Source organism: Rhopilema esculentum, chromosome 16 (assembly GCF_057945365.1).
Source record: "Rhopilema esculentum isolate cy_ngs chromosome 16, ASM5794536v1, whole genome shotgun sequence".
Classification (NCBI taxonomy): domain Eukaryota; kingdom Metazoa; phylum Cnidaria; class Scyphozoa; order Rhizostomeae; family Rhizostomatidae; genus Rhopilema; species Rhopilema esculentum.
Genome location: NC_142830.1, coordinates 6,813,391 through 6,838,484, shown reverse-complemented (window position 1 = coordinate 6,838,484; position 25,094 = coordinate 6,813,391). Strand labels below are relative to the sequence as shown.

At 36.7% G+C, this 25,094-nt stretch overlaps 2 protein-coding genes across 3 annotated transcripts in view; one reads left to right on the top strand and one right to left on the bottom strand.

The window, feature by feature from the left end:
* LOC135681887 (beta-lactamase-like protein 2) overlaps positions 1 to 16,218 on the bottom strand; it is a 32,133-nt gene extending 15,915 nt beyond the window's left edge. Inside the window, exon 1 of one of the 2 annotated variants that reach the window (XM_065196527.2) lies at positions 15,952 to 16,218. In XM_065196527.2, the coding sequence (XP_065052599.2) occupies positions 15,952 to 15,973 (22 nt within the window). In that variant the 5' untranslated portion in view covers positions 15,974 to 16,218. Of the gene's footprint in view, positions 1 to 1,970; positions 2,355 to 15,951 lie in introns of those variants that run through there. The other variant, XM_065196524.2, reaches the window with a different exon arrangement.
* The window catches only part of LOC135681886 (cullin-2), a 32,004-nt gene continuing 13,212 nt past the window's right edge, over positions 6,303 to 25,094 (top strand). Inside the window, exons 1-8 of the mRNA XM_065196523.2 lie at positions 6,303 to 6,461; positions 11,147 to 11,366; positions 11,747 to 11,849; positions 12,503 to 12,597; positions 17,929 to 18,031; positions 19,043 to 19,125; positions 24,560 to 24,618; positions 24,960 to 24,997. Coding sequence (XP_065052595.1) covers positions 11,224 to 11,366; positions 11,747 to 11,849; positions 12,503 to 12,597; positions 17,929 to 18,031; positions 19,043 to 19,125; positions 24,560 to 24,618; positions 24,960 to 24,997 — 624 coding nt within the window. The 5' untranslated portion in view covers positions 6,303 to 6,461; positions 11,147 to 11,223. The remainder of the gene's footprint in view (positions 6,462 to 11,146; positions 11,367 to 11,746; positions 11,850 to 12,502; positions 12,598 to 17,928; positions 18,032 to 19,042; positions 19,126 to 24,559; positions 24,619 to 24,959; positions 24,998 to 25,094) is intronic.

Sequence of the window (25,094 nt, the reverse complement as noted above, 5' to 3'; positions counted from 1 at the left end):
CAGATCATCCTGACAAAAAACACCCATTTTATGTCAGAATTCAAGATGAAATTTAGTACTGTAAATCCTGCGGCAAACGCCTGCAGTCATTTTTCTTGAGTGTTTCTTAATGTTGGCGTTATCTATTTTGACAGATTGTCTCCTAAATTTTTCATGCTGAGAATAGTCTCTTTCTCATGTGAGAAAATATTATGGATGATGAGACATTCATCACAAATTATGAAATGTCCGAATTCTGCCAATTGTTCTAATTTATTTGTTTCCTTATATTTTCCTTTGACCTTTGAGGTTTCTGGTTGTCCAGTCCTTGTTTCTTATAGCAATCTTCTTATAGCAAAACTGGTATCTCTAGCATTTACATTGAGGAGGAGTGCCACAAGAACATAAAACACGGAGTACCACAAGAATTACGACTATCACCTTTCTTTTTGATTCATAGTTCAGTTTTGCTTCAATGTCTTAAATTTTAAACGATCCTTTCCTAGCATGATTCATACGTACTTGAAATGGAATGGCCCATGTCGATTATTTTTTATACATCGCAATGAGTTGGTTTTTGATGCATTCTTCATTTAGTTCAAGAAAACTGCTTACGAGATTAAAGCAGGTTTAAGTAACATTGAAAAGCAAAATTTGTAAGTTGATGCTAGTACCTCTTATGAAGTATCCGATTGATCAGTTTTCGAAGCATCCATAAAATCCTTTATAGAACAGTAGGTTTCCTCGGGGGGTAATCTATGGAAATCTTGTACACCTTTGTTGGAGGTCCTATTGTTTTATCAGAAAATTTGTCGATTTGATTCTGTTTTAATGGAAATCCGTACGGTGTTTGCCAGAGTAAATTGCCCCTCGGGTTACCTTCAATGCAAGCTGCCTTTGCAGTAAGAGCTTTTAATTAAAAACATATGCTAAGAATTGTCGAAAAAAAAAAGAGACCTAAACTAGAGAAAATAAAATCATTGGGGACATTGGCAAACCGTTTGTGTGTTTTACGGCAAAGACTGGCACGCAATGAAGGAATCGCCAAAAATCTTCAGAAAACACCTTTGAGGAAGCTCTTCAGGGGCTGAACAGCCGTCACTGATTACGTTTGTATATGTAGACTAAATTTTGTAAGCAAAGAGGTTATTAACAGTCTAATTGACAAACGGTGAGAAGGAAGAAAGAGTTTAGCAAAACGTTAAGGATAGATTTTAATTTGTTGTATCTTCAGCTTGTTGAACCTGTGAACTACGGTGTTGGTAGAGCAGACCATTCCTTTGGTGTTATTTGGAACAGAAGTTTTTTTAGCGTTAGACGTAAAAACCATAAAGGTTTTTTGGCCTGAAAAAAGTAGCCGACGAATGATGCTAGCTGAAAGATAAGGCAGAATTGCTTCCGTCAAACGATTTCTTAGTATATCCTCCAGAAATCAGCATCATGTTGTACAAATTTTGCTAGGCTGGTCTTAGGACTTTACTTTGATGCCTACAAAAACTTCGTATTTCCCACGATCGCAGGTTTCATTTAATATAGACATAGCTACCTATAAAAAGCTTTAACTATAGTACATACAATGTTCTTTGGATTGTACAAATAAAGAGTTATTCACAAAATATAAATCATAAGCTGTACTGAAAACGATGATTTGAGCAACGACCTCAATCTCTTCAATCTTAACATCTAATAGTGAATAATATCATAGAATAGGGCCTGAACATTTTTAAGAAGGAGCATTCAGTTTTGTTCATGACGTCAAACAGGAACGCTCCACAACGTCGTAAGTGTCCTGCTCGATATGTGCTTTCTAACCTTCTATTAATTGTTCATTTTTCATGCTGCAAAAATTGCTTCTTATAAATTCTGCATATTGGATTCTAAAGAGCTCATTCACGTCTTAGAAATTGATTTATAATGCTTATAGATATAAATTCAAAACTGCGAATCAGAGGAAGGCAAGAGAAATCAACAGTTTCATACCACCAACATACCTAGCCTCACAAAAATAAAATCTTCAACCAAAACAACTGTACTTGATTTCATTCCATGTGAGAGTTTTTCTTCCTCCCTGCTCATTCTGTTTTTTTGTTCACAAGAGAACCCAGCAACTTAAAGAAAATTCAGCACTGTTGCGCTTTTGTGAGATTCAAACTCTTGAAAGCTCTCGAAAGTTACAACTTCTCTTATGACATGCGAAAACCTTTCTTGCGTAACAAAGATAACCAAAGGTTAATAAAATTAATGGTCGTTTCTGCACCAATTTACTTGCAATTAGTTATTCACTTACAGATTTATCTCTTTATCCAATTAAAGGTAAATTTCAACTAGATGATAAGACGAATACTATTAAGAAAGATTAAATCAATGACATAGGAAGATGTAAACAATCTGAAGTTGGCGACAATGAGGTTTTAAATGATGTTTTCCAAGTTAGAAGACTATGAAAAAGTAAAGTGAATTGGATGAAACGGCGCAGCAACACGTATTTTGAAACAAACCATCCTCATACATTCATGAAAGTTGCATTTGTAGCTTTAATTAATGCAACTGTTGAGTATACAATCTAGATAAAAAATAAAAGGATGTGAAAGTTGCTTCAAGGCTAATATCGAAAAATCTCAATTAAGAAAACAGAGACATTTTCTCATTTTTGCATCCTTTTCAATCTAATAAAAACATGTTTTCATATTCTAGGATATAGATGAAATTAACGTTTACCTGTCTATCATATGGTGTTTTTAATATCCTTTAATAAGATTTAACTAAGAATGTTCAGAAATGCCAGTAGATGTTGGTCATGACCAGGGGCGTAGCTAGCGGGGGGTTAAGGGGGTGTGGCACCCCCAAATCTTCATGAGTTTGTAAGTAAATTATTTGTTGGTGCTGGTTTGTCAGTAAAATCGTCTATCGGTAGGTATAATAGTTACTCTTTATCTTTGTCTTCTTTCCTAAATTTGTCTTTATCGATGTCTTCTTTGGTGTAATATACTGCTCACGACCCTCCACCCCCTAATATGGAAGGTCAAGCTACGCCACTGGTTTTGAAGATATATTGCCTTTATCTGAAATGGGCTCTTTACTTATGCCCGAGAAGTCTCGGGGTGGAAACGTTTTTGCTCTAGTATAACGTGCAAAAGGAGGCTAATAAGCTATATGAGCACCAAACGCATGGATAATTTAATTCGAAGCTAAAAAGTGTCTATACATCAGTTCTCAAGGAACGTTTCACTTTGCATTCTAATTATGTCTATAAACATAGGGATAGGAGACATAGGGGGTAGGGGAGCTACAGCCCCCCATTATCAGGCAACATTTATTGCATTTTGGGATCCTTTCGAGCAGTTTTATCTCAGCCGGGCAATGGTATTTGAACAAGATCCACGCAATCCCCCCCCCCCCCCATAACCATTTTGCATTCGCTACGCCAATATGTGTTAACCATGATAGGAAACGACCAAATGACGACATGTTTCTGGTTCTACTTGTTTAATTAAAAACCTGAACCCAGTCCATATTTTGCAGCTTGTTTCTAGGTTCTATCAATAAAAGTTCCTGGATATTTTGGCACCGGCTGTTTTCGTGTGGGGTTCCTCTGTATCAGCTTCGCTAATTGTGGTTACGATCTTGAAATTTCATAGCTAATTAGCTGGGGTTTCCAAGTGATAGAAATTTGATAAGATTTATTGATTAAGTAATGTGGTTGTGAATGAAGTCAAATGGTCTATATTTGACGACGAACATTCTTAGGAATGTGTATTGAAATCACTAGAAGACGGCAAGAATGAATTAGGAAACAAACTAGAAGATAGAGAGAGTTGTAAAATCGGACCTTGATTAAGATTCAGGGCTGCCGCGAGGCTCGAAAGAGGCATATACGCTTTGTATTTCCGGCAAAAGTTTACCATGTGCCTGGTTCCTTTTATGGGGTCTTGGCGTGACTGATTGAAGATATGAAACAGATACTGAAGTGCAGTAAATTGATGCCCGGACTACTCTATTGATAGAATATGCAACTTAAAAGTCCAAAAAATGAAGTAGGACGGAAATCTGAATCATGCTGTTGATACACACGAGCTTTAAGTTGACCCCAAAATTTACTTTAAGCGTACTAGATAAGACGGGGGAGAACCTCATGCCACTGTAGCTACTACTTTCCAACCTCCATTGCCTAGACAGAAGGGTAAGGGGGAAAAGGAGTTAAACGGTCATATGAATCCTCGCAAATGCATACATATGCATTGATTGCTTGTTTCTTGCCTGTTTGCTGCTATTTTGTTGACGCCATTAAAACCAAGGTATCAAATTTGCATCGGGGTTGCTTTTCCATGGATAATAAGCTATATAAAGCTTCATATATCAACTATAAGAGAGAAATACATCAAAATGTTGTAGAAAAATATTATGCCCACTGTTTTCGTCATCACTTAAGATCAGGTAACTGACCATGAGAAATTTTCTGTCGTGTCTTGAATGTTTTGTTACTAAAGTTCAAGTTAGCTGCTTCAAAAATAGATACTTTGATCTAATTTGCTACTTCTTTTCTGACAAATTGAATAAAAAAGTTGATAACCAAATTTCACTGTACAAAATGAGTAAAAAGCCACTAAATATCCAAAATATTTACTTGTACACCCTCCCTTTGTTCCTTCAGTCAAAGCAGACGAAAGCATTGAAATGATGTGTATTTTTGCTCAGACGAAAAGACTTTTCAATATTATTCAATGATTAAATCACGGGTGGTCTTTTTCTGTCCCTTGGAATATTACTACTTCTTCAGATTCCTTGAACAGATGGCAAAAGCAATAGCCATTGCAACATGTGCAGATCATTTTACACTCTTATGGCAGAGAAAGGCAGATTCTGCGGCAGAGACCTCGAAGTGTAGCATTAAGTTGTATATATGTTCAGGAAAATACTCATTCATTTCTTGGCGACACCAATTTTCTAATCTAATCGATAAGTTTTGAGACAAAGTGCAGAGATCTTTTTGATTGGCTCAAAATGGAAGTACTGATAAGCGTACAGTGAGTGGGGTCCATTCACTGATCTCAAAAAAAGACTGGATCGAACAACCTATTGTTCTCCTGGATCAGCACAAGGAAGCGATTGAATCTCTCCATCTTGAGACCTCTCGAGTCTAGAGTTGTGCATTAATCATTAAATTCTTAAATATTCTAAGAGACAACAGGCCTAGGAAAATAAGTGAACAATGGATTCTCCGTTGCATAAGCTTAATATCACGGCAAAAATGTTTAACATCAATTACGAATGCTGAAAGTCTTTGTTTCAATGGTTAATTCTAATTTTTTTATGGAAAAGCAAGTTGAACTAAAACCAAAATGATTGCACTCTAGTCTCATACAACACGGCAAGATCTCAAGATGGACGCTGCTATGTGGATTCAACGCTGGGCTGGAGAAGCTCGGTCCAGTCTTTTTTTGAGATCAGTGGGTCCATCTTGAAGCATGAGCTAGTCATTGAGCCCAAGCTTCTCTAATAAGGAGGTATCGTGAAAGTTTAATAAAACTGATCAATGGAAAGAAGAAATCTAGAGAAACTAGGATTTTTTAAAATATCACAGCAAGAATGATGTGTAGAATGAACAACAAAGTAAAAATAAGAAAATCAACTATTTTTATTTAAAAACTGGAAGATCTTCATATGGGCTATTATTTTTCATATTTAAAAATAATTCCTATTTACCCTTGGCTGTAGATTTTTGAACAACGATTTTGTTGTTACATTTTGAAGTCTATGGACATTTTTGCGTTCTGAAAATATTCAACATATTATGAAACATTTCAATCTACAAAGTGGCTGCCAGGGTTTGTCTGAGATTCTTTGCACAACTGTTGACTGAAAATTTCGGCAAGAGTAAGAACTACTGGGACATTTTCTTGATCTAACAAGCTCAGTGAAAAAATATTTGATTATGTTTTTGCCATATTTTCCCACAATTTACTTGCAAGGAGTAGCTCTTTGACAATAGTGTTGCATGCCTTTAAACGTCTGTAAAAGACTTACCCGCCGATGCCGGGGGGGGGGGGGGGGCTATGCTATTAAGGTTGTGGCATCAAAGATAATGGTGGCACACTACCATAATAGTTTGCAAACTCGTCTAAATTTTCTCCGGCGTCCCTGACCAAAAAAGTCACAAACGAAAGTACATCATCTGAAGAAAGGGCAATATTATTTGAAAAGGGAGGTTTCTTTCTGATAACAAGGATAGAATTTAATTTTTTTTGGGAAAAAGTAGGAACTATAGCCACACCCAGAACTAGCCAAGGAAAACATTGCGCCTCTCAGCTGACCCTCAAGAGCAGCGCAGGGGCTATGCCAAAACGAAAGTGAGGCAGGAGTGCCAAACTGGTTTTGTCATCCATCTTGCATTTCGGTTCTGTGGAAGAAATTATTATAAGCAAAAAGCTAAATCACAAACACATCAAGCAGACTGACGACAACTTTGCAGTATAAAGCACCAAGTAAGTACTATTTCATATTTTACTATTACACGGTGGAGTAATCTTTCGATAATTTCAAAGTCATTGTTATGTTGCCAGCCCGTCCTCAATTTCTTCCTTGAGACAATGTTATGTTCTTTTAAAGCTCATTTATAAACAATCAAGAGTCACGAACTTCCAAGTTGTGCGCCAGTTTCCCATAAATTTGGTTTATTGAATCTTAACCATTTTTATCTCATTGATGATTGGAATATTCAAGTTCTATAATAATGCGATTGGTAGAGAGAAATTTCATAAAATTTATGCAATGTACATTTTCATTGAAATTGTATGTCTAAGGTTTTCCTAATTTCCTTGTTGAAAAAGCTTACAAGAAAAGCCAAAAATAAAGCTTCATGCATATGTTTACCAACTCAGTGCCTCAAACTATTTATTCTGTCTTGAAATTTACTGTTTCGGTACATGTCTTTCATAAAATGCCTGCATGCTTATATAGACTTGCAGGCTGGTCTGGATTTCATGGCGGTCTTTGACAAGATATTGGGAGTGCAAGGTATTACCTGGGAGTCCAAGAGTGCACTTGTGATAAGTGTGCATCAAGACCACCTCCCAATACTTTAGAGGACAATCAGGGGCGGATCCAGTGGGGTGCGAAGGGGGCTCGAGCACCCCTCAGATTTGAGAAAAAACTTTTTGGGGATTAAAGCTTATTCTACCGCAATTTTGTTTATTATTATTTAAACCATTTAAATAATACCGGGAAGTATGCACATCTCCTGAAATTGTTATTTCCGCTTCAATGCCCCGTCTCACAACTGTTCAACATTGTTATTTCAGTCCATGCATTGAAGTGTTATGAAACTCCCCCTGGTTGTCCTGTATAGCATTCTACAGACTCGGAAAGCATTGTCTCCTCTTATATCCAGCCACTTAAGGAACCCGTGGCCTGTAAATTATACGAGTTTCTGCACCCGTGGAAGTGAATCTAGCCAATCACGGTGCCAGGTCGAGGGGTTCTAAACTTTGGCGCGAGAACCCATGGATTTCAAAAATCCAAAACATCAAAGAATACCGACAAACCAGGGGGAGTTTCTTCGCTTCAATCTACAGTCAAATGCATAAGTGGTTTTATGACCAGGGGGAGTTGAGCTTGAACAGGGGGAGTTGAGGTTGAATTATGATATAGCACGCGACGAATGCTTAGGCGCAAATTTGCAATATGTTTTCGTGGATCTTTTGACGATCTTTACCTGATGCTCGATGCTGTAACGGCAGAACTTGTAAACGCTGTGGTTTATATAACAGAACGGTTTCAAGTTTCAACTCCGTGTTTCACGTCTTATTCATAGACCATGAGGTATGATTTATATTCAGAGGATAAAGCTTGCCCGAGCCCTTGTTATTCTTTTTTTAATCATTCAAGAACTACATAAAAAACATCTCAAAAACTTGCCCTTACTATTATTGACCAAAAGGGGTTTCCTTTCTATACCTACTTATATTCCTGCGAATACTTTTTTCTCTAAGAATTTCAAATACATAAAAATACTCAAAACGCCAGGCCCATAGCGAAACGTTCAGGGCCTTCTTTGTTTGGTTTGGCTTCATATGTCGATGCATGCTGTGTTTGAATCCCTGTGTTCAACTTTTGCACTGCACTTCAAGGGCTTCATTCCACCAGCCACGTTATTTTTTTGGTCAAGCTGATCAAGTTCTAATAAATGGCTGCAAAGAGTCAAAAATTAAATTTTGCTTTGAAAATTTTTGGGCTCGGGCCTTTTGCCACTGCGGGCCATCATATCATATTTGACTACAGTTTCTATACTTTTGTACCCTAAGTGAATATAAGAAGGGCGAGCTGCAAATTGCGTTCAATTGGCATAAAAGCTGAAACCAAAAATTACTATATAAATCAAGGCATCCAGGCTTTTTAGTTTATGGAAGACTTACATTTCATTATGGCTTATTAGCAGGGGTACGGAGTTTGTGCATAGCAACACCCTGGGTTACCAAGCCTTACGTTTTAGAACCCCTCAGAATAATTTCTAGATCCGCCCCTGACAATGGTCTTTTGTTCCAAAACAATGGGAAATGTGCAATCATCTTATTAAGCAATGGGCTTGCCCCTTCAATATTTGACCAAGATCTGCCCCTGATGGCACACTTTTTTCCAATCTCAGTTGGGAACAAATTAACAAAGTCATTTTGCCTCATTTGGAAAATGTTTTCATTTGAGCCACACCCAAACCCAAATAACGCCCATTATTGCAAGAGTGCACTAGTAATTTTACAAAAATTTCTTGGGAGTGTAGCTGCCATGGAATCCATACTGGCTTGTAGGCGCGGATCCAGCCTGAATTCTGACCTTTACAAAAGTTGTCAGAAAGAGAAGCCATGCCCTTTTATGTTGGAAACGCTCAAATCTCCCTGAATATAATCAGTAACACTGATGTTGAAGGGGGTTCTAAAAAGGAAATCTTAGGAAACAACTCACAAAGAGTAGAAGACTAAATTTACCTGCAACTCGAAAAAGCCTCTCTGTGTTGCCAAACCCCAGTAGGATTTGAATTGGGGCCACCCACACTCTGAACCCAGTCACCTTACCACAACACTGCACAACTGCAAAAGTTGACTGACTCAGCTAGAAGTTACTTAGCAGGGGTGAAGTAGTTATTATCAATTTCCATTTCATTGGTTGCAACAAACAATTGCATAAATCCACTGTAAACAATAGCATAGGTCAACACTGATTCCTATTGGTTGCTTGAATTGCTACAGAGGCAAGCTCAACTTCTGATTTGATAAATCAAATTTCACCTATGCTGGTGCCAAAGATTGCAGGGGTGAAGTACACATTGATTGGCCTACAAGACGTTTGTATAGGTCAAACAAGTGGTGATCAGCTCTCAAGGGACAAACAAGCTTCTGGATTCAGAAAATACGGACCTGATAAATAATCAGAATCTCCACTTATCTGTTTTGTGCAGAGGCCAAAAGATAGTCGGCAAAATTTATGCTCTGTCTTATGCATGTTGTTGGTATCAACAGGGAAGATCTTGGATGGACATTGCTGAAGAAATTGCCAAAAAATTATATTTCTTAATATATATTGATTTATGCTTCTGCATAGGTTGCTGTCGCTGGATTTGCCTCTGACTTGTATGTGTTGAGCAAGATAGTCTTAAGCTGTTTAAAATTGTTCACCTCTACACATTAAAGCATTTAATATAATGCTTGGTTTATTAAGATCAAACTGCCTACAATCAATGCAGGTACTAGCTTGAATGTTATGAATGCAGAATAGCTAATGAAAAATTAATAAATTGCCTGTGATTTTAGGCACTTTTTGAAAAGATTTTTCTGAAATTCTAAGCAAATGTATGGCAGACCTTCAGGAGGACACAAAAAAGTAGATTAACAATTTGCATGCAACTCCCATCAGAGAAGAACAAACTGGATGATAACCAATGCTAATGCGTTGTGGACACTGCTAAAAAGTATGAAGTTTAACATGACCTTGAAAATATAGCACCTTACCTTTTCTTGCTAGAATTGGAATTGACTGAATACCTAAAGTACATATTTGCCACGAGGCATCATCTTGTAGATAGAATGCCAAAATATAAGACTGTGACATGGTTCAGATTGAAGGTCAGGTGGTGTCACATGTTTTCTTCTGGTTGGTTTGGGCCTGTCTACATATCTTTAGTGAGGCTGGGTTTAGTGTTTTGTACTGGTGAATCCATTAAGTGATGTTTTGCAGGAAATTCAAAGCAAATGCCATTCACTGGCAAATTTAGAAAGTTGAGTTATGGTGCAAGACAATAAATCAAATTTAGCTACTTCAAAGATCAATCTTACCTTATTTGGGATTTCAGGCTGCTTTTTGTTAGGAACATATGTATTTGGAAATCATTTGTCATTTTCAATTTATATATCTTAGTAGCAAAGCTGTTTATGGTTCATGACCTTTAATACCCACTTTTACATGTAATTTGTCTTGCTTGACCTGAATCAGGTTCATTACTGTGGAGGCACATTTAAACTTGCATTGCACTCAATTTTATCTTGATTCTGTCATACTCTCATATTGGTAGGTCTTATCAGGCTGGTTATCATCTGCAAGCCTTTGATTTTGCTAATGTACTGTTTCCCAAACTTCATGTCAGGGGACATTCACTTTGTCGGAATATACCATAAAAGCTATATTAAGTCCTCCCTGTCTTATAAGCCGTCTCTTTATAAAGCCCCCTCTTTTGCTTCTGATGTCAAACAAGAAAAACATGTGCATTGAGTGTTATGATGATAAGATCATGTGCATTGAATACAGCTAAATGTAAAGCTTTACTTGTGAGCCTTAGATGTCAGTGGAAATTTGTTCAGAAGATGTCCCAGGATTATCAATTGATCCTGGTGACCCTGATGAAGATGAGAACATCATAATTGATTAAATTCAATTAACTTTCGAAGCTGCTAGCAAAGTTTTTGGGGACATTTGTATGACATATGTTTAACAAAAAAGTGCAAGAGGCCTTTTTTAACATTTTTATTTTGAATTATTTATAAGCTCCCCTTCTCTCTTAAGCTCCCCTCCATGACTCAAAAAGTAAATAAGCCCCTCCCCCGGGGCTTAATAGAGCGTTTACAGTGCTCTCTTTATAATTTTGCAATTTATTGCTTAAAGTAATTTTTCTTTTGTTTTGCAGACTTGTTTATACTAGCAGGCAACTTGGCTTTAACTTGGTGTCCAATTTCTTATGTGGAATTGAATGGAAATATTGTAATGTCCCTGAAGCCGAAAACAGTAAATTTTGAAGAATCATGGATGAGAATCAAAAAGACATTGAACACTGTAATAACTTATGGGAGTAGTTCATCTGAGAATGAAAAGGTGCAAAAAAGAGCTGACTGGAATGACAGATTCTCGTATCCTTACTCAATTAATAAAAATTTTTAAAAATCACAGGTACCTTTAATTGTAGCAAATTCTGCAAATATAACATGATTTTAAGATCAGTTCGAATAAAAACTCAAAAATTTCTGCAGATGTGATTTGGGTACACAATTTTTCTCTTCTTTATTTTCTCATATTTTAGTATGGCTTTGGAGACAACCTAGAAGTCTTTATTAGATTTGTTCTTCAGTGTGATTGTGTAACTATGTTATTGCTTGATAAGATTTCTAATGCTCAAATAACATCATTTGCAATATGCATGCTCAAAATGAACCTGTGATTAAATCTTTTTTGAAGCACTATAGCATCTCTCTTTTGAATCTTAATATTTTTAAGCCCCTTAACACTGCAGTGATATTTATGCACTATGTGTTGCAAGCCCTGAGCCTTACACAGCAAAAGTTTACGAAAAGACAATGAACTTTTTCAAGGACTATGTGGAAAAGTTATATGAGGTAATTATTTTATGCTATATCTATGGCTGTTCAAATTCTGTTTTCAGCAACCCAACATTGATGGGACAGTCATCATTTAATGTTGAAACCAAAGGGTAGTTATAGTTAGTTTAGTTATTTATAGTTATTAGCATAGTCCTTTTGAGGAATCTAATGCTTCCATATCAGTCGCTAGAAACCTTTTAAATACCCGCCATCGGTTTATTGCAATGCATAGCGGCATGCCAGAATTCTGTTGATTATCATGCACATAAGACTAAGACACATTTTCATTCGAAGTCTTGCTTCTTTTACATAATAAATCCTACAAACTAGAACCTTGATTGGTTGTATCATATTGCGAAAGTTGGATTCAAACCTAGGCAAATTTTTTTGTACTACGTCATCGAGAATATTGCTCTTATAAGCTTCAGTAATCAATAGCATATCGTAGTATAAAGCCACATCTCAAGTGAGTATCATTCTTGAATAAGCATCTTCTTTTTAGCATCAAGTTTTGAAAAATGGCGAATAAGCCCCCATTTGGATCAAGCGCCCCCTCGATCAATGGCAGAGTCCCCTCTGTAACATTTATTAGGCACCCTCTCTATCTTCGGTTAAGCCCACGGGATGGCTATTTGAAATTTTACGGTATTTCGACGTCTTTTTTGCAGGAAGAGATTTCTCGATCTTCTGATATGCTGACAAATTATGAATATCACTGGGACCAGTTCAGTAGAGGATCTCAACACATTAACTCGCTTTTTCGGTATGATGCAAATCGATTTATGTTTCATATTTTAGTATCGGTAATGGTAATTTTAGTATCGGTAATGGTCATGCAAGCTGCGGCCATGTTAAGAAGCATGGTAATTTATCGTACCCTGAAAAGAACAGAACCAAATAATCGCTATTTACTTGGAAGATAAAGAAAACATCAACGTCATTCTCGTAGCATTTTGAGGTCAGATTGTGGCGGTGTAACTAAATTGTAGGATAAGACCAAACAACGATAAAAAATTCGTAGACGCCGAATACAATAATTTTGAATATTATAAAGCAATAGTTTTTACCAATACTCCGCAGCCTGTTGAGTTGCATTTCCAGGGCTAGAACGGTAGCCTTGAATATTTTGTTTGCCCTACAATTGTAGCCTCTGCAGCCATAGCTCAGTTTAGCGGGGGAGTGGCGGAGGGGGGTTGTGGGGCTCGTGTCACCCCTCTTCAATGCTATTCAGTAATTTTGTATGTATTTTCAGTCGTGTAAAATTAGGTAATGCAAGCATTTTTGCCACAGCCAAAGCACAAAATTAGTATATTACGGTAATAGTAACTGACGATGCATTTTCTTTATCTCAAAACATGTTAAAACGGAACATTCGAAGGTGGTATTCGGAATGCTTTTGAGTTTGCCTGGTTTACATATAGGGTTTATTGCCATGTAGCAAAGTTGCTATAAACTGGAAACCTCCAAAATATTCACTTCTTGAACAACGAAGCAACATTTCCATGCAGCATTGCCTGGTATCTTTGAAAAACCTCTCTACACGCTAAACAAGATAAATTGGCAAGCATAATCTCTCTCAGTGATATACATGCGTCTATGGTCTGATGCTGGGAGATAATGAAAATTACTTTTTACCGGTTGGTCATGAGATGCACGACACCGTATATGCAGACCTGTAAACGCTATTTGGTGCATAGAACAGGAAGGTTCTAAGTTGCTACTCCGAGTTTTACGCTTAATGCTATTGGTGCATAGAACAGGAAGGTTCTAAGTTGCTACTCCGAGTTTTACGCTTAATGCTATTTGGTGCATAGAACAGGAAGGTTCTAAGTTGCTACTCCGAGTTTTACGCTTAATGCTATTGGTGCATAGAACAGGAAGGTTCTAAGTTGCTACTCCGAGTTTTACGCTTAATGCAATCAACCATCAGGCAACTAATCAGCGTGAAGTTGGAAGATAAATGGTTTGGAAGTGGAAAAATGACCAAGTTGTTCACGCTTTGCTTCGGTGTTGAATGCTGTGTGTTCGAATACAGATTTGACTCAGTGTGTTCAGGCTGCATCACAGGGACTAGCTGGTGCCAAAACTGGGGAGGTTAAAGAATGCGAAATATAAAACTGACTATCCTGCCCCCTCATATTGTCTTCTCATGATAAGTGCCCTCTCTCACATGCAGGTTCTAGAAAGAGTGATCGTAAACAGGACCCAAAATTCATTTGGCTTGGTCACACTTTGCAGTTTTCCTAATGATCGAAATTATTTGGTTTTAAACTTAGGTTGAATAATGCAGAAAGTCAGACACGTCTGAAGCCCCCCACCACTTCTCAGAGATAAAAAAAAAATTTGACCGTCTTTTTTATTATTTTTTAAAACAGAGGATGAAATAAAAAGAGAACAATCTGTTTCTATTCTGCTTGATTTTGTTCGATCTATTTACTAACTTATTTAGGTATATTTCTATTATTTATCCATTATTTGCATCGATTTAGTAGATACCTTTCTGTATTATTGCAATGTCTGCATTTTGGATGTGGTAACATGGCCTACTGATAATACTCGAGTCAAAGAAGTTGCACATTTCTGTTCAGGAAGTAAAATTTTCTAAATAAATACAACAGCCTCTTGCTATTCACATCAATGTGCACTTTAAACCAAAGGTCACCCTTTATTTCTTTCACCAACGTCTGTCACTAGAGTTTTAGCACGACTCCTCCTGTCTCAAATTTTTCCTAAAAATCGATAATCAATGTTTTTCTGAGGATCGTCGAATTCTGCACAGTATAGAAGGCTTGATTTCAAACATTTTATTGCGCTAATTTTGATTCTTAGCCCCCAGGTTCAATTACGTGGTGCGGTCTCTGAAAGTTTCATCACCGCTTACAAAACCAAGTTTGATCGCCAAAATTATTTAATCCCTTTAAAATGTAGCTCATTTTCAGTATTTTGGTGGTAAGCATTTCGTCACTAGAAATTGTGCGAAGTTATTGAGTAAATAAATCAACATTTTACATGGTAAACAATGACAATTTAGTCTTTTCTCGGTTAATAAAGCGATTCATGACGCGGGCTCGGGATCAGCATAAGCTCAGGATTAATGTTCAGTTTCTTAAGGACTCTCTTTTTTCACCAAAAGTGCCAAAAAACTACTTTATAGATAGAAAAATAGCACATTAATTTGCAGGTTAACGACATCTCAACATAATTAGATTAGCTAGTCAGGCGCCTAAAAGTTTTTTTCTGTTTGATTTATCCACAAATTCGTTAGTAACGGTTTAAAAAAGTCATTCTCATCCCATCTTTCAATGAATCATTTTCGAACAGTTTCTTAAAATGGGGAGGGGGATTTGAAGTGGGGGGATGGGGGTGTTCAGTTCTATGGTTTCTCAATTTTTGGCATTTTTAGGGTTGGTTTCATATAGACGGTTTCTGATGGAAAACATGTTTACCAGATGTCGTGAATCAATAGCAGCTAATTTGACTCTCCGTTCAAAGAAGACAGCCTCAGGACCAAACCACTGTGGCAAACAGTGTTGATTTAAGCAAGTGACTTCTGATCATCCTTGATTTGGCTTCGATTTGCTTTTTTGACACCATTCAGACCGTTGCTACGAGGGTGGGGATGTGGGGTTGTAACACCCCTCTTGGAAAAAATCCATTGCAAAAACGAGGGGTTTTCTTCCATATAGGGGTGCTTCGTTGGCAAATGTTCAGACTTGTCGGCAAATTAAAGATGATTCATCAACTTTGTTGGCAAATGGGATTGGAGCACCCCTTGAGCACATTAGCTAGCGACGGCCCTGACACCAGTCTTAGAATAGGGTAGTTAATGGAACTCTCTTTTTGAGGGTGATTCTCGTATTTATTTTCATACATGATTTTGCTTGCATTGATGGGTTTAAAGGAGTTTATTTATTGATGCTTAAGTTACCACGTGCAAAATATTTCCTTGATTTACTGTGATTCAGGTTGTAAATAAAGCATAGGCCAATGACGATTATTATTAAGCTTTAGTGTCGTGCAAACGAGATCCTATTTCAAAAGGATGTCAGTGTTAGATCTAGAACTAGCTTTGGCCAAGAGACCTGCATAAGCAAAAGAGTAATGCTAAGTTACTCACCTAAAGGATAATATGAATCCATGCCAATCGATGTGACAATTCTAGAGCGAGGGTTGCAGCTTGCTTTGTGGTTTAGGAGCCTGATTAAATTTGATTGTCGTTGACAAATATATCGATTTCATGAACGACATGCGAGATTGCATTCTAGCAGATTACAATATGGTATTTCAAAGCTGCTTCTACCATCGTGTATCTAATTTCCAGTCTCGTGCATTCTTGCTGCAACGGGTTTACGTTTGAAAATAATAACAAAGTGACTATAGTTTTCCATTCTAATTGTTACTTGTCTTGCTTTTCCTGTCTCCTCTTAGCCTTGTTGCTAATTGGACCATTTCTTAAGTAGTTACATATATGGTGTTTACTTGCATATATGGGCATGCATTACTTGATTGACGTCATTCGGTCCTAGTATCTGCTTGTTTGTTTGGCGCTTATCGCTAATCAGGGAAGATTTTGGGATTTCGTTTGCACATTATCCATTCTCAGTGTACAGAACACCGAATATTGTTTTCGTTTCAAATTGTATTTAGAGCTAATAAGCAGGACGTTTTCCAATACACACTTTAAAACTTTTTACCATCTTGTCTTTGTTTCTTATATGTATCTTTCCGCAGTAATCCGCGGCTAGTCAAGTGTTGCTTGGTAACTTGATTGCTTCGATTGGCCTTGCCTGGGAAGTAATTTGCAGTTTGTTTTTGTAATGTTCTTCACCCACAGACATAAGAACCGTACGATTTTATTAACATAAAATACGTAGCTTGCAAGCTTGAATAATGTATAGACAAACATTGAAGCTTTGAAAAACTAGAACATTGTTTCGGAATAAGGTTGTTTTAAAGTTTAGAAAAGACCTTTGTTGCCTAGAATAGCAAGCTTGATGTGGAGAATATCTTGTAGCCAATATCTGCCAAAAAATATTTCTTGTTTGTTCAGGTGCATTTGTGGGCACACATTTCCTAATGTCTTGAAGCAAGCGTTGCCACATCTTCCTTGCATAATAAGAAGAATATAAGGATATTAAAAAAATTCTCAATCTATTTTGAACAGATCAATAAATAAATGCAGCAGTTGTTGGGTTTCTGCAACAGGGTTTTTGAAAATTGTGTTGTTGAGCAAATAAGGAAATGTTAGTATGAACACAAGTAAATTGTGCCGTATTTACATAAAAATTGAAACATTTTGCAAAATGTTTTCAATTATTATGCTGTAGATTTGAGGGTTGTGGTACCCTTAGCATAAAAATTGCCTTGCTCGACTAACAACAGATCCCAAATGTTTGCCCAGTAATTTGTATGGCAGTTTTCAAAACCTTTCCATAGGACTGTAAATGTACCTATCAAACAAACAATAAAATTTTGACAACTGTTTCCATTTCGAGGTCCAAAAAGGTTTAGGGACTATTCTTTCTGGTCGAGCAGACTGTGCAAGGTGTTTCTATGGGTGATTCACGAATGTATAACCAGCCATGAGTATTGAGTTTCACTCCCGATCAGTTGATCTTGTAGTGGTAGTCTTTCATTTAACATTGTACGGACAAACATCATGGTTTCGTTAGGCTATTGATAGAAAGAGAGTTGTGCGTCGAGGAGTAATCACGATTGATATAAACATATGCTCTTTGCAGATATAACTCTTGCTATAGAGATATTCAAAGATGTGTCACTCCTGATTCTTTCATGCTAATGACAACATTTTGTTCTCACTAAATCACCTCTGATAATTAAATTTTAGTTTCTCCCGTTTAAACATGCGCCTTGCATAGGTATCGAACTCGAGTAGATACAGTTCCTATAATTTCTAGCTGAATTTCGTTAACATAAAAAAAACACCATGAGAAGTTTCATTTTTGCATTGCAAAAGTCAATTGCACAATACTTTGCGAGTTATAGAAGCTTATATTCGCTCTTGTGCTATATAACTAAGACTCTGATTTGCGTTTTTACGTATTTTTTATCCATTTCTTTTGTTCATTCCTAGATATTTAAATGGGCTTTATTGTAAGAAAAAGAAGACGGACTTCTACGAACATCCAACCATCTACCCCCACTCTCAATCGGATGATAACATCGAAATTGGCCATGTGAGTATTTTTATTCGTATTGGTGACATTTCTAAATAACTGGAGACAGCGTAAGCAAATGCTGGATTTACCGCATGTTCTTGCTTCGCCTTTTACTGAACTTCTGTAAAGGCGCAATAGAGTTTAAAAGTGATGACGTCATGAAAGTATGTTCGTAGAATCTTTTTTTAGTTTTTTAATCTCTTGCATGTCATCTGATAGAGTGCTTAGAAATACCTCTAAAGATGCGAGTTACAAATTTGCTGTGGTAAAATCAATTGAAAGATCTGAAGTTAAGGATAATTACTGTAACTTTTGCCTGGTTCATTGCAATGCTAGGCTAGAGTCAAGACTAATTTACAGTGAAGTACTTGATAGAGAAAGTAAGTAACATATTGGGGAGCATCTCAGCAAGTGTTGGTTAGATTAGAATGTTTTATCATACATAATACAATGACACGTACAAAATGGAAATTTCCTTAAAGTATATTCTTAAGAGGACGTCACTTTTAACTCTCTCCCTGTAGAGACGCTATAATTGGTTCCGATACGCCCCCGATTCTGTTCCCTTTGGTCCGTTTTTCCCCAAACCAGCATTTGCCGGTTCCCTCTCATTCTTGAGTCCTCCGTCCTTAGCACCATACCTGTCCCAAAACTGTGAGTACAGTAAAACCCCGCAAACAATAACATAGGAAAATAAGAACTTACAGACTGATTTTGTGGAAAATAACACCCAAAGATAAGAACCAAAAACAGACTGATTTCTTTCCATGTTCTTATGAGATTGTACATCATATTAAATAAAACATGAAAGTTTGAAAGTATAGTTTTTCAAGTCGTCATTGTGGTTTGATTATTATTATTGATTATAGAATTTATTGGCAGCATTAGATAATTGATGCCAGATAGACTAAAAGGGAGGATTTACACTCTCATCTCTTTTTGTAGCTTGGGTTCCATAGTGGTTTCCAATATTTCAAGACTGATATCTGCACTTGTGAAAATACTGCAAATTTCCTTTTTTTCTTGAAGCTTGCACTAGAAACATGGAAGACAAACATGATTGGCAGAATAAAGGATTCGCTCATAACTGCTGTATTGGATTTTATAAGGAGGTTAGTTTTTGCAATTCCATTACATTCAAGATCTTCTCGAACTTAGCACTAAGAAGCACACCACTCAAACTCACATCATTTTTCCACATTAGTAAATTTGTTAAGGCAACCTGCTAATTTTTTTCTTATTAAATCAAGTTGAATTATGCCCTATAATATAATTCAAAGAAGTAAGTGATCAAGATAAATGTTTGTGAACATAACATTATTTTTTCACAATAAAATTTTAACGAGATACAGATAAATATTCCAGGCCTTTTTAAGACAACAGAAATACTTAATGGGAATGTAAGAATGTTTCTCTGTTAAAAGTCATTACTACAAAGTATATACTTGTTAATCATTAAACTTAATTAGAAATAAAAATAAATTACCAGCGGCTGTAGTTGATCGACCAGAATGAAAAAAATAGATTGACAGATATTTACTTTATTTTAACTTATAAATATTTTCTATTTAAGATGTGATCACAGACAAACTTCTAACACCCAGGGTACATTCGTCGGCTCGTCGGCTCGTCGGCTCGTCGGCTCGTCGGCTCGTCGGCTCGTCGGCCTGTTACTGTTCGTTGCTTTGTGTCTGAACACCGAATTTTACTGTTTCTCCTTTTCATTGACGGCTTGCATATTATCTTTCCCTCTTGAGGCCTTTCTTCTGCAATACTCTACTTGGAAAATGAAGGGAATATAAATGCAGTTTTGTTTTAAACTTCTTTTCAGCACCGCGGGGGCTTAATAACCTCAGATAGATCTTTAAAAAATGTTGACTCCATTGCGAGAGAATTTGTTTTGCCTTGCTGGTTGCTATCTTGTCCTCCAGGATCACACTTTGGAATTAATTCCAATATGTATCTACATGCCGTTTTATCTGTATAAGTAAATATTATAGCATTTAAAGCGCAATTCAAATATGCGAAACTAAACGAAAGAAAGTGTGCAAATCGTATTTCGATGGGTCCAGCTGACTTGAGAAAGTAAGAGTAATAGGCCGTCCATGTGTCAGTTGCTAGTGCCGGAAGGTAGGACAGCGTGTAAATGAAGAGTACCAGGACAATTATTTTGAAAGCTCTTGTGTGTGTTCTGTTGTTAAAGCCATGCTGTAGTGCCCTCTTTCTCTCTTTTTTGAGTGTAATGTTAAGTCGAAAGTAAACTGCAAACACTACGGCAAAGGTAAAAATGCGAGGGCACATCATAGTCATGTTTGGTATGTTTGACTTCGTGTGACCGAAGAAATAGGTTGCCACAAGGCCATGTAGTATTGCAAGAGGAAACAGGAGCATTGCTGTAATTCGGGTACCTTTATTGGACAGGAAAATGCGACCTAATTGTGGCTGCATTTTGATTGTGCCAGTTATCTTAAGATATCTTTGAAATGCAATAGCCATCAATAAGTAGTACGAGAAATGAACATTTGTTACACTGGTAAATGTAGTCGCCATCTCGAACCAGCAGCAGCGTGTGTATTTCAGGCTTGTTGCCAGAATTATGGCTGCTGGTATTTGAACCAGCCCAGTGAAAGTATCAGATAAACTCAAAACAAATATTAGAAACTTCATTTTCGATTTCCACTGTTCTGTTTTGTAAAGAGCTAGGCTCAATGCCCCGTTGAATAATGCAACAGGCAAGATTGTGAGACTGAATGCTATAGCGATAGCAAGATGCTGGTTATTCAATAAAAAAATTCTCCATGCGATTGATGTATAGCACGTCAGGTTTGCTGCAGTGAAGTGAGTTGAGCTTTTGTTAGTGGATGTATAATTGGTGTGACTTGTCATTGCTAAGTGACTTGAACTTGAAAGGTTTTACCAAGAATCTTTGTGCTTCTTGGCAGTTTTCCTTGAATCTACGTTGTCTGTTACCTGTGTCCACCTTAACGATAAATATCTGCTTCTGCTGGTTTCGATGATTTCATTTGGAGTGATGTTTTTTCTTTTTGCATTGGGTTTCTTTGTGAGCTGAATCATGTCATAACAAAGTGTGCTGTTTCGAACAATGGCGATGAATTCTTTGATACTGTTTGTGCTGCGGCTGAGAGGCATGATGTAATGGAATGGTTTGAATTCAGAAACCGGAAAAATCCTTTCGATACATGTTGTTTAAAAATCATATGTTGTAATTTTTTTATGGGGCATACAATCTGACTATTCCAGAAGGACTGGACTATTTTCTACAGCCCTAGTTTATCTAACACCTCCACATTTTATCCCCAGCCTCTATCAAGAACAGAGGCTTATATCACTCCACGAAGATACCGAAATGTCGTACGATCTTTTCTGTAGGAAATTTTTTTTTCAAAAAAGTTTTGTTCGCTGTTTGGGACAGTTGTACGAGTTTAGGGTCGAGAATGAGTAACCTATGACTAGGTCTAAACAATGCTGGGGCTAACGGGTGTCTAACAAATTGGCCTACCTATACTTAAGAAAATTATGACAATTTCATGGCGCTTCGGCATTTAATCGAAACTATTATATATCAATATTGCATCGTAGAAACCAGAGTTTCCTTCTCATGGCACCTTTTCTGAAAAAATTTTTCTTCGTCTTTCGATTTAAGTACACTGTAGCTTACTGCCATAAAAAGCACAAATGTTCGTACCATACAATAGCTTGTGGGATGACACTTCCTCATTTTCATAAAGTGATGTCGTCGATTAAAACTACGCATTGCCCTATGACGCAAAAATTGAACGGCAACAGACCTTCAAAGAAATGTTGGTTTGTCTCGCCAACAATTTACTGAATAAGTATGCTGTTGAAGAGAATGGATTCGAAACCTCTTTTTTACTAGGACAGAGAGGTGCCGTCCTAAAATGTTAGGGAAATGGTTGTGCTGTAGGCAAATTCAAAAGCCTACACCCGTCACCACACCCTTACCACACCCAATCTATTACCTGTTAAGGTGGATTTCCTCTTCGCGGTATGGACAAAAAAAGGGAAACGGAATGCGGTATACGATACAATTAAACTGATTTGTGATTTTAACTACGCTGGGTGTTTTCAGATTTACCAGCACTCTTGTCTAACCACAATATGTGGAGATCGTATGCTATCGAACGTAGTTTGCATATTTGAATCATTATACAACAGGAGAGCCCTCGAGCTTAAAATTGGTATTAGCATTTCCAGTCATTCTATCTTACGTCTTTTATAGTTTTGAGGCATGACTTCAACAAAGGCACATAAGGAGGCTGGATTAGTATCGAGGCTTCATTAGTACCGTAACTATGGTCTAAACGGCGTAACAACTAAGCAGTTAAAAATGAACCCGTGAAGTCGCCTAGGGTCCATACTTTTAAGCAAGAAATTTCTGATCTAGACAGGAAGCCCCTTAAATGCGTCTTGTTATTTCAAGTAATTACTCATACTGGAAACCTTTTTCCTGTGACTAGTCTTCCTGGAAATGTTTTTCTGTGTGTACTCATCCTGTAAACTTTTTCCTGTTATTAATCGTCCCGTAAACCTGTTTTCTTCTAATCACAATGCAAGGTTTATCAGCTACGCTTTTTCCATTTCTTTGTTAATTAAATGCATTTTTGTCAGACCGCAATTTTTTCCAAAAAAATTTCTAATTAACCCTAACAAGCCGAGGCTAAGGTTCCGTAAAATCTAATTTTTGAACAAAATTATGAATCTCCTTTAAAAAAGTTATATCTCAAAACGAGGAGTTTTCGTCATCTAGGCGTGCTTTGTCGGCGAATTTACAATCTCGTCGGCAAATGAAATATGATTCACTCGTTTTGTTGGCAAATGGGGCCTGAACACACCCATTGAGGGCAATAGCTAGCGATTTTCCTGCTAACATCCTAACAATCTAAGAACAAATAATCAGGGACGTAAACAAGTGGCTAATTTTGGGGGGTCGTGGAAGGTTGAAAATTCCAACTTTCCCTGTTAATCTTCTGTACCTACCAAATTGATTTGGAGATAGCCTTATGACTTATTCCAGATTTCTAGGTTCTGTATAATTTCAAACATTTTACTTAAAATAATTAGTCTTAATCATAAAATCATTAAAGAAGATAAAGGAAATCTCTAAATTTTGATCAACGTAACATGAACATTTAATCTTTTCGTAAGATATAAAGCAACATCAAAGCCATACCATTCTAGATCTTGGATATGTTTAATGATAAAAAGTAATATTCTTTCAAGTCAGTTAACAGCAATTCTATTCATTTTCTGCTTTGCCCATCTTAAAGCTAATTGCTGCAGATCAGTTTTATATAGAAGCATCAAGGAATTGACCATTTTATCTTTTGTTCTTGATCGAAGGAAAATTTTTACAATTTTCAAAGGACGAAATGTCCTTTGTTTTTTGGAACTGAAAAGGGTGATCTGAGGGCAAGTGCATATGCCCGATTCGTAAGATAGAGCACTCTTCTTTGATCAAATACTTCTGCTGCAGCTTCTTTGATCAATGTTTTGTGGCTTTTCATTAGCTTTATCATAGCAATTTATAATTAGATTCAAGGAGGTCTACAAAGTGCAGGGGGAGCTGAGCATACACCCGTTAAGAAGCGTTGAGAATTTCTAGCAATGAAAGATTTTTAATGTTTTCAATTGAATCGGCTACTAGTTGTTTCTTAAAAAATTCCCACTTTCAATTGTTCTGATCAATACAAGGAATGATTTCTCAAAACTTCAGGCTCAAACAATACTGATGGTAAAATTTAAACTTCTTTTCCAGACGTTCACCTTGCCTGTTCAGAATAATTTAATCAAACTTAACTCCTATCAAAAAGGAAACAAACGATGCAATGGTGCAATTTGAGATCCAGTGGAGACAGGGCTTCACAATTAAAAACGATTAGAAGATGTGTCTGCTCCAGAGTTTGAATTTTAATAAGGTCTAAGATTTTTACATTTAAAATCCCAAAATCCTAAGCTATAAAATTCACATATTTGGTCATAATAGTTAGAAAAATTTCCAAGTGAATTTTCAAGTTTTCCAACTGCAATTGGATTTTCCAACCGTTGGGGGGGGGGGGCGTCACGCACCCACGCCCCCTATTGTTTACGTGCCTGCAAATAATGAGCATTCAAGCCTCAAGGATTTGAAAAATTTAAGAACAGCCAGCCTGAACTTCAATTTTTGCTGGTACTTATTGATAAGAGTGTAGCTATGCATTTACTACTCCTCGGAACCTGGATTTGTGTTAACCAATGAAGTTAACAGAATACGCCTTTTTGTGTCCAACACAGAAAAGATATCTTGAAACTTATTTCGGCGATTCACTCTTAAAATCACTTCTTGATAGATAATGGCAATCCGTGATTATCTATTGCTATTTTAATTATTCTATCATTGAATCATAATGCTTGATGTCTCTTTTAGGGTTATTAATATGTTTATTTAATAATATCCAGACAGGACTTCTAAAAGACATTTTATTGGCTGTCTCTTTGTTGCAATGTTGACAGTAGAATTTTCTTCAGGGACAGAGGGGGCGAGACAGTAACTGGAGCGGATGTAAAGAATGTTATACGTTCATTTAGTGAGTTTAATTTAATTCACAGTTTGTCCTTTTTAACGTTATGACTCAACAAGGTCAGATAGACATGTTTTTCGCTTTAAGATTGAGGATCTATGTAAAATACTCATCGCTGCTTTTCTCTAGATTCTAACATGGCTTTAATCATATTTTTCATAGTTGATATAATCACATATAACTGCTATAATCAAAGTTGTTTTGATGGTTTTTCACTTTTTTGCTTTGATAATGAAGCAATCAAATTACTGCATCATTTTTAGTTGAAATTAAGAATTATCTTGTATACTTTCTGTGTCTACATTTTTGCCTTTTACTTTAAATATGCATCTCCACGTCTTTTTCAGTTGATGTTGAGCAGTACGAGACCAGAGCCCCGTTAAAGGCAAATCTTCTACGTTATTTTCTCATAAATGTTCCTTGTTCGGCTGAAATAAATTCACAATAATACGATTTTTTTCTTCTCACCTCAGATTTTTTTA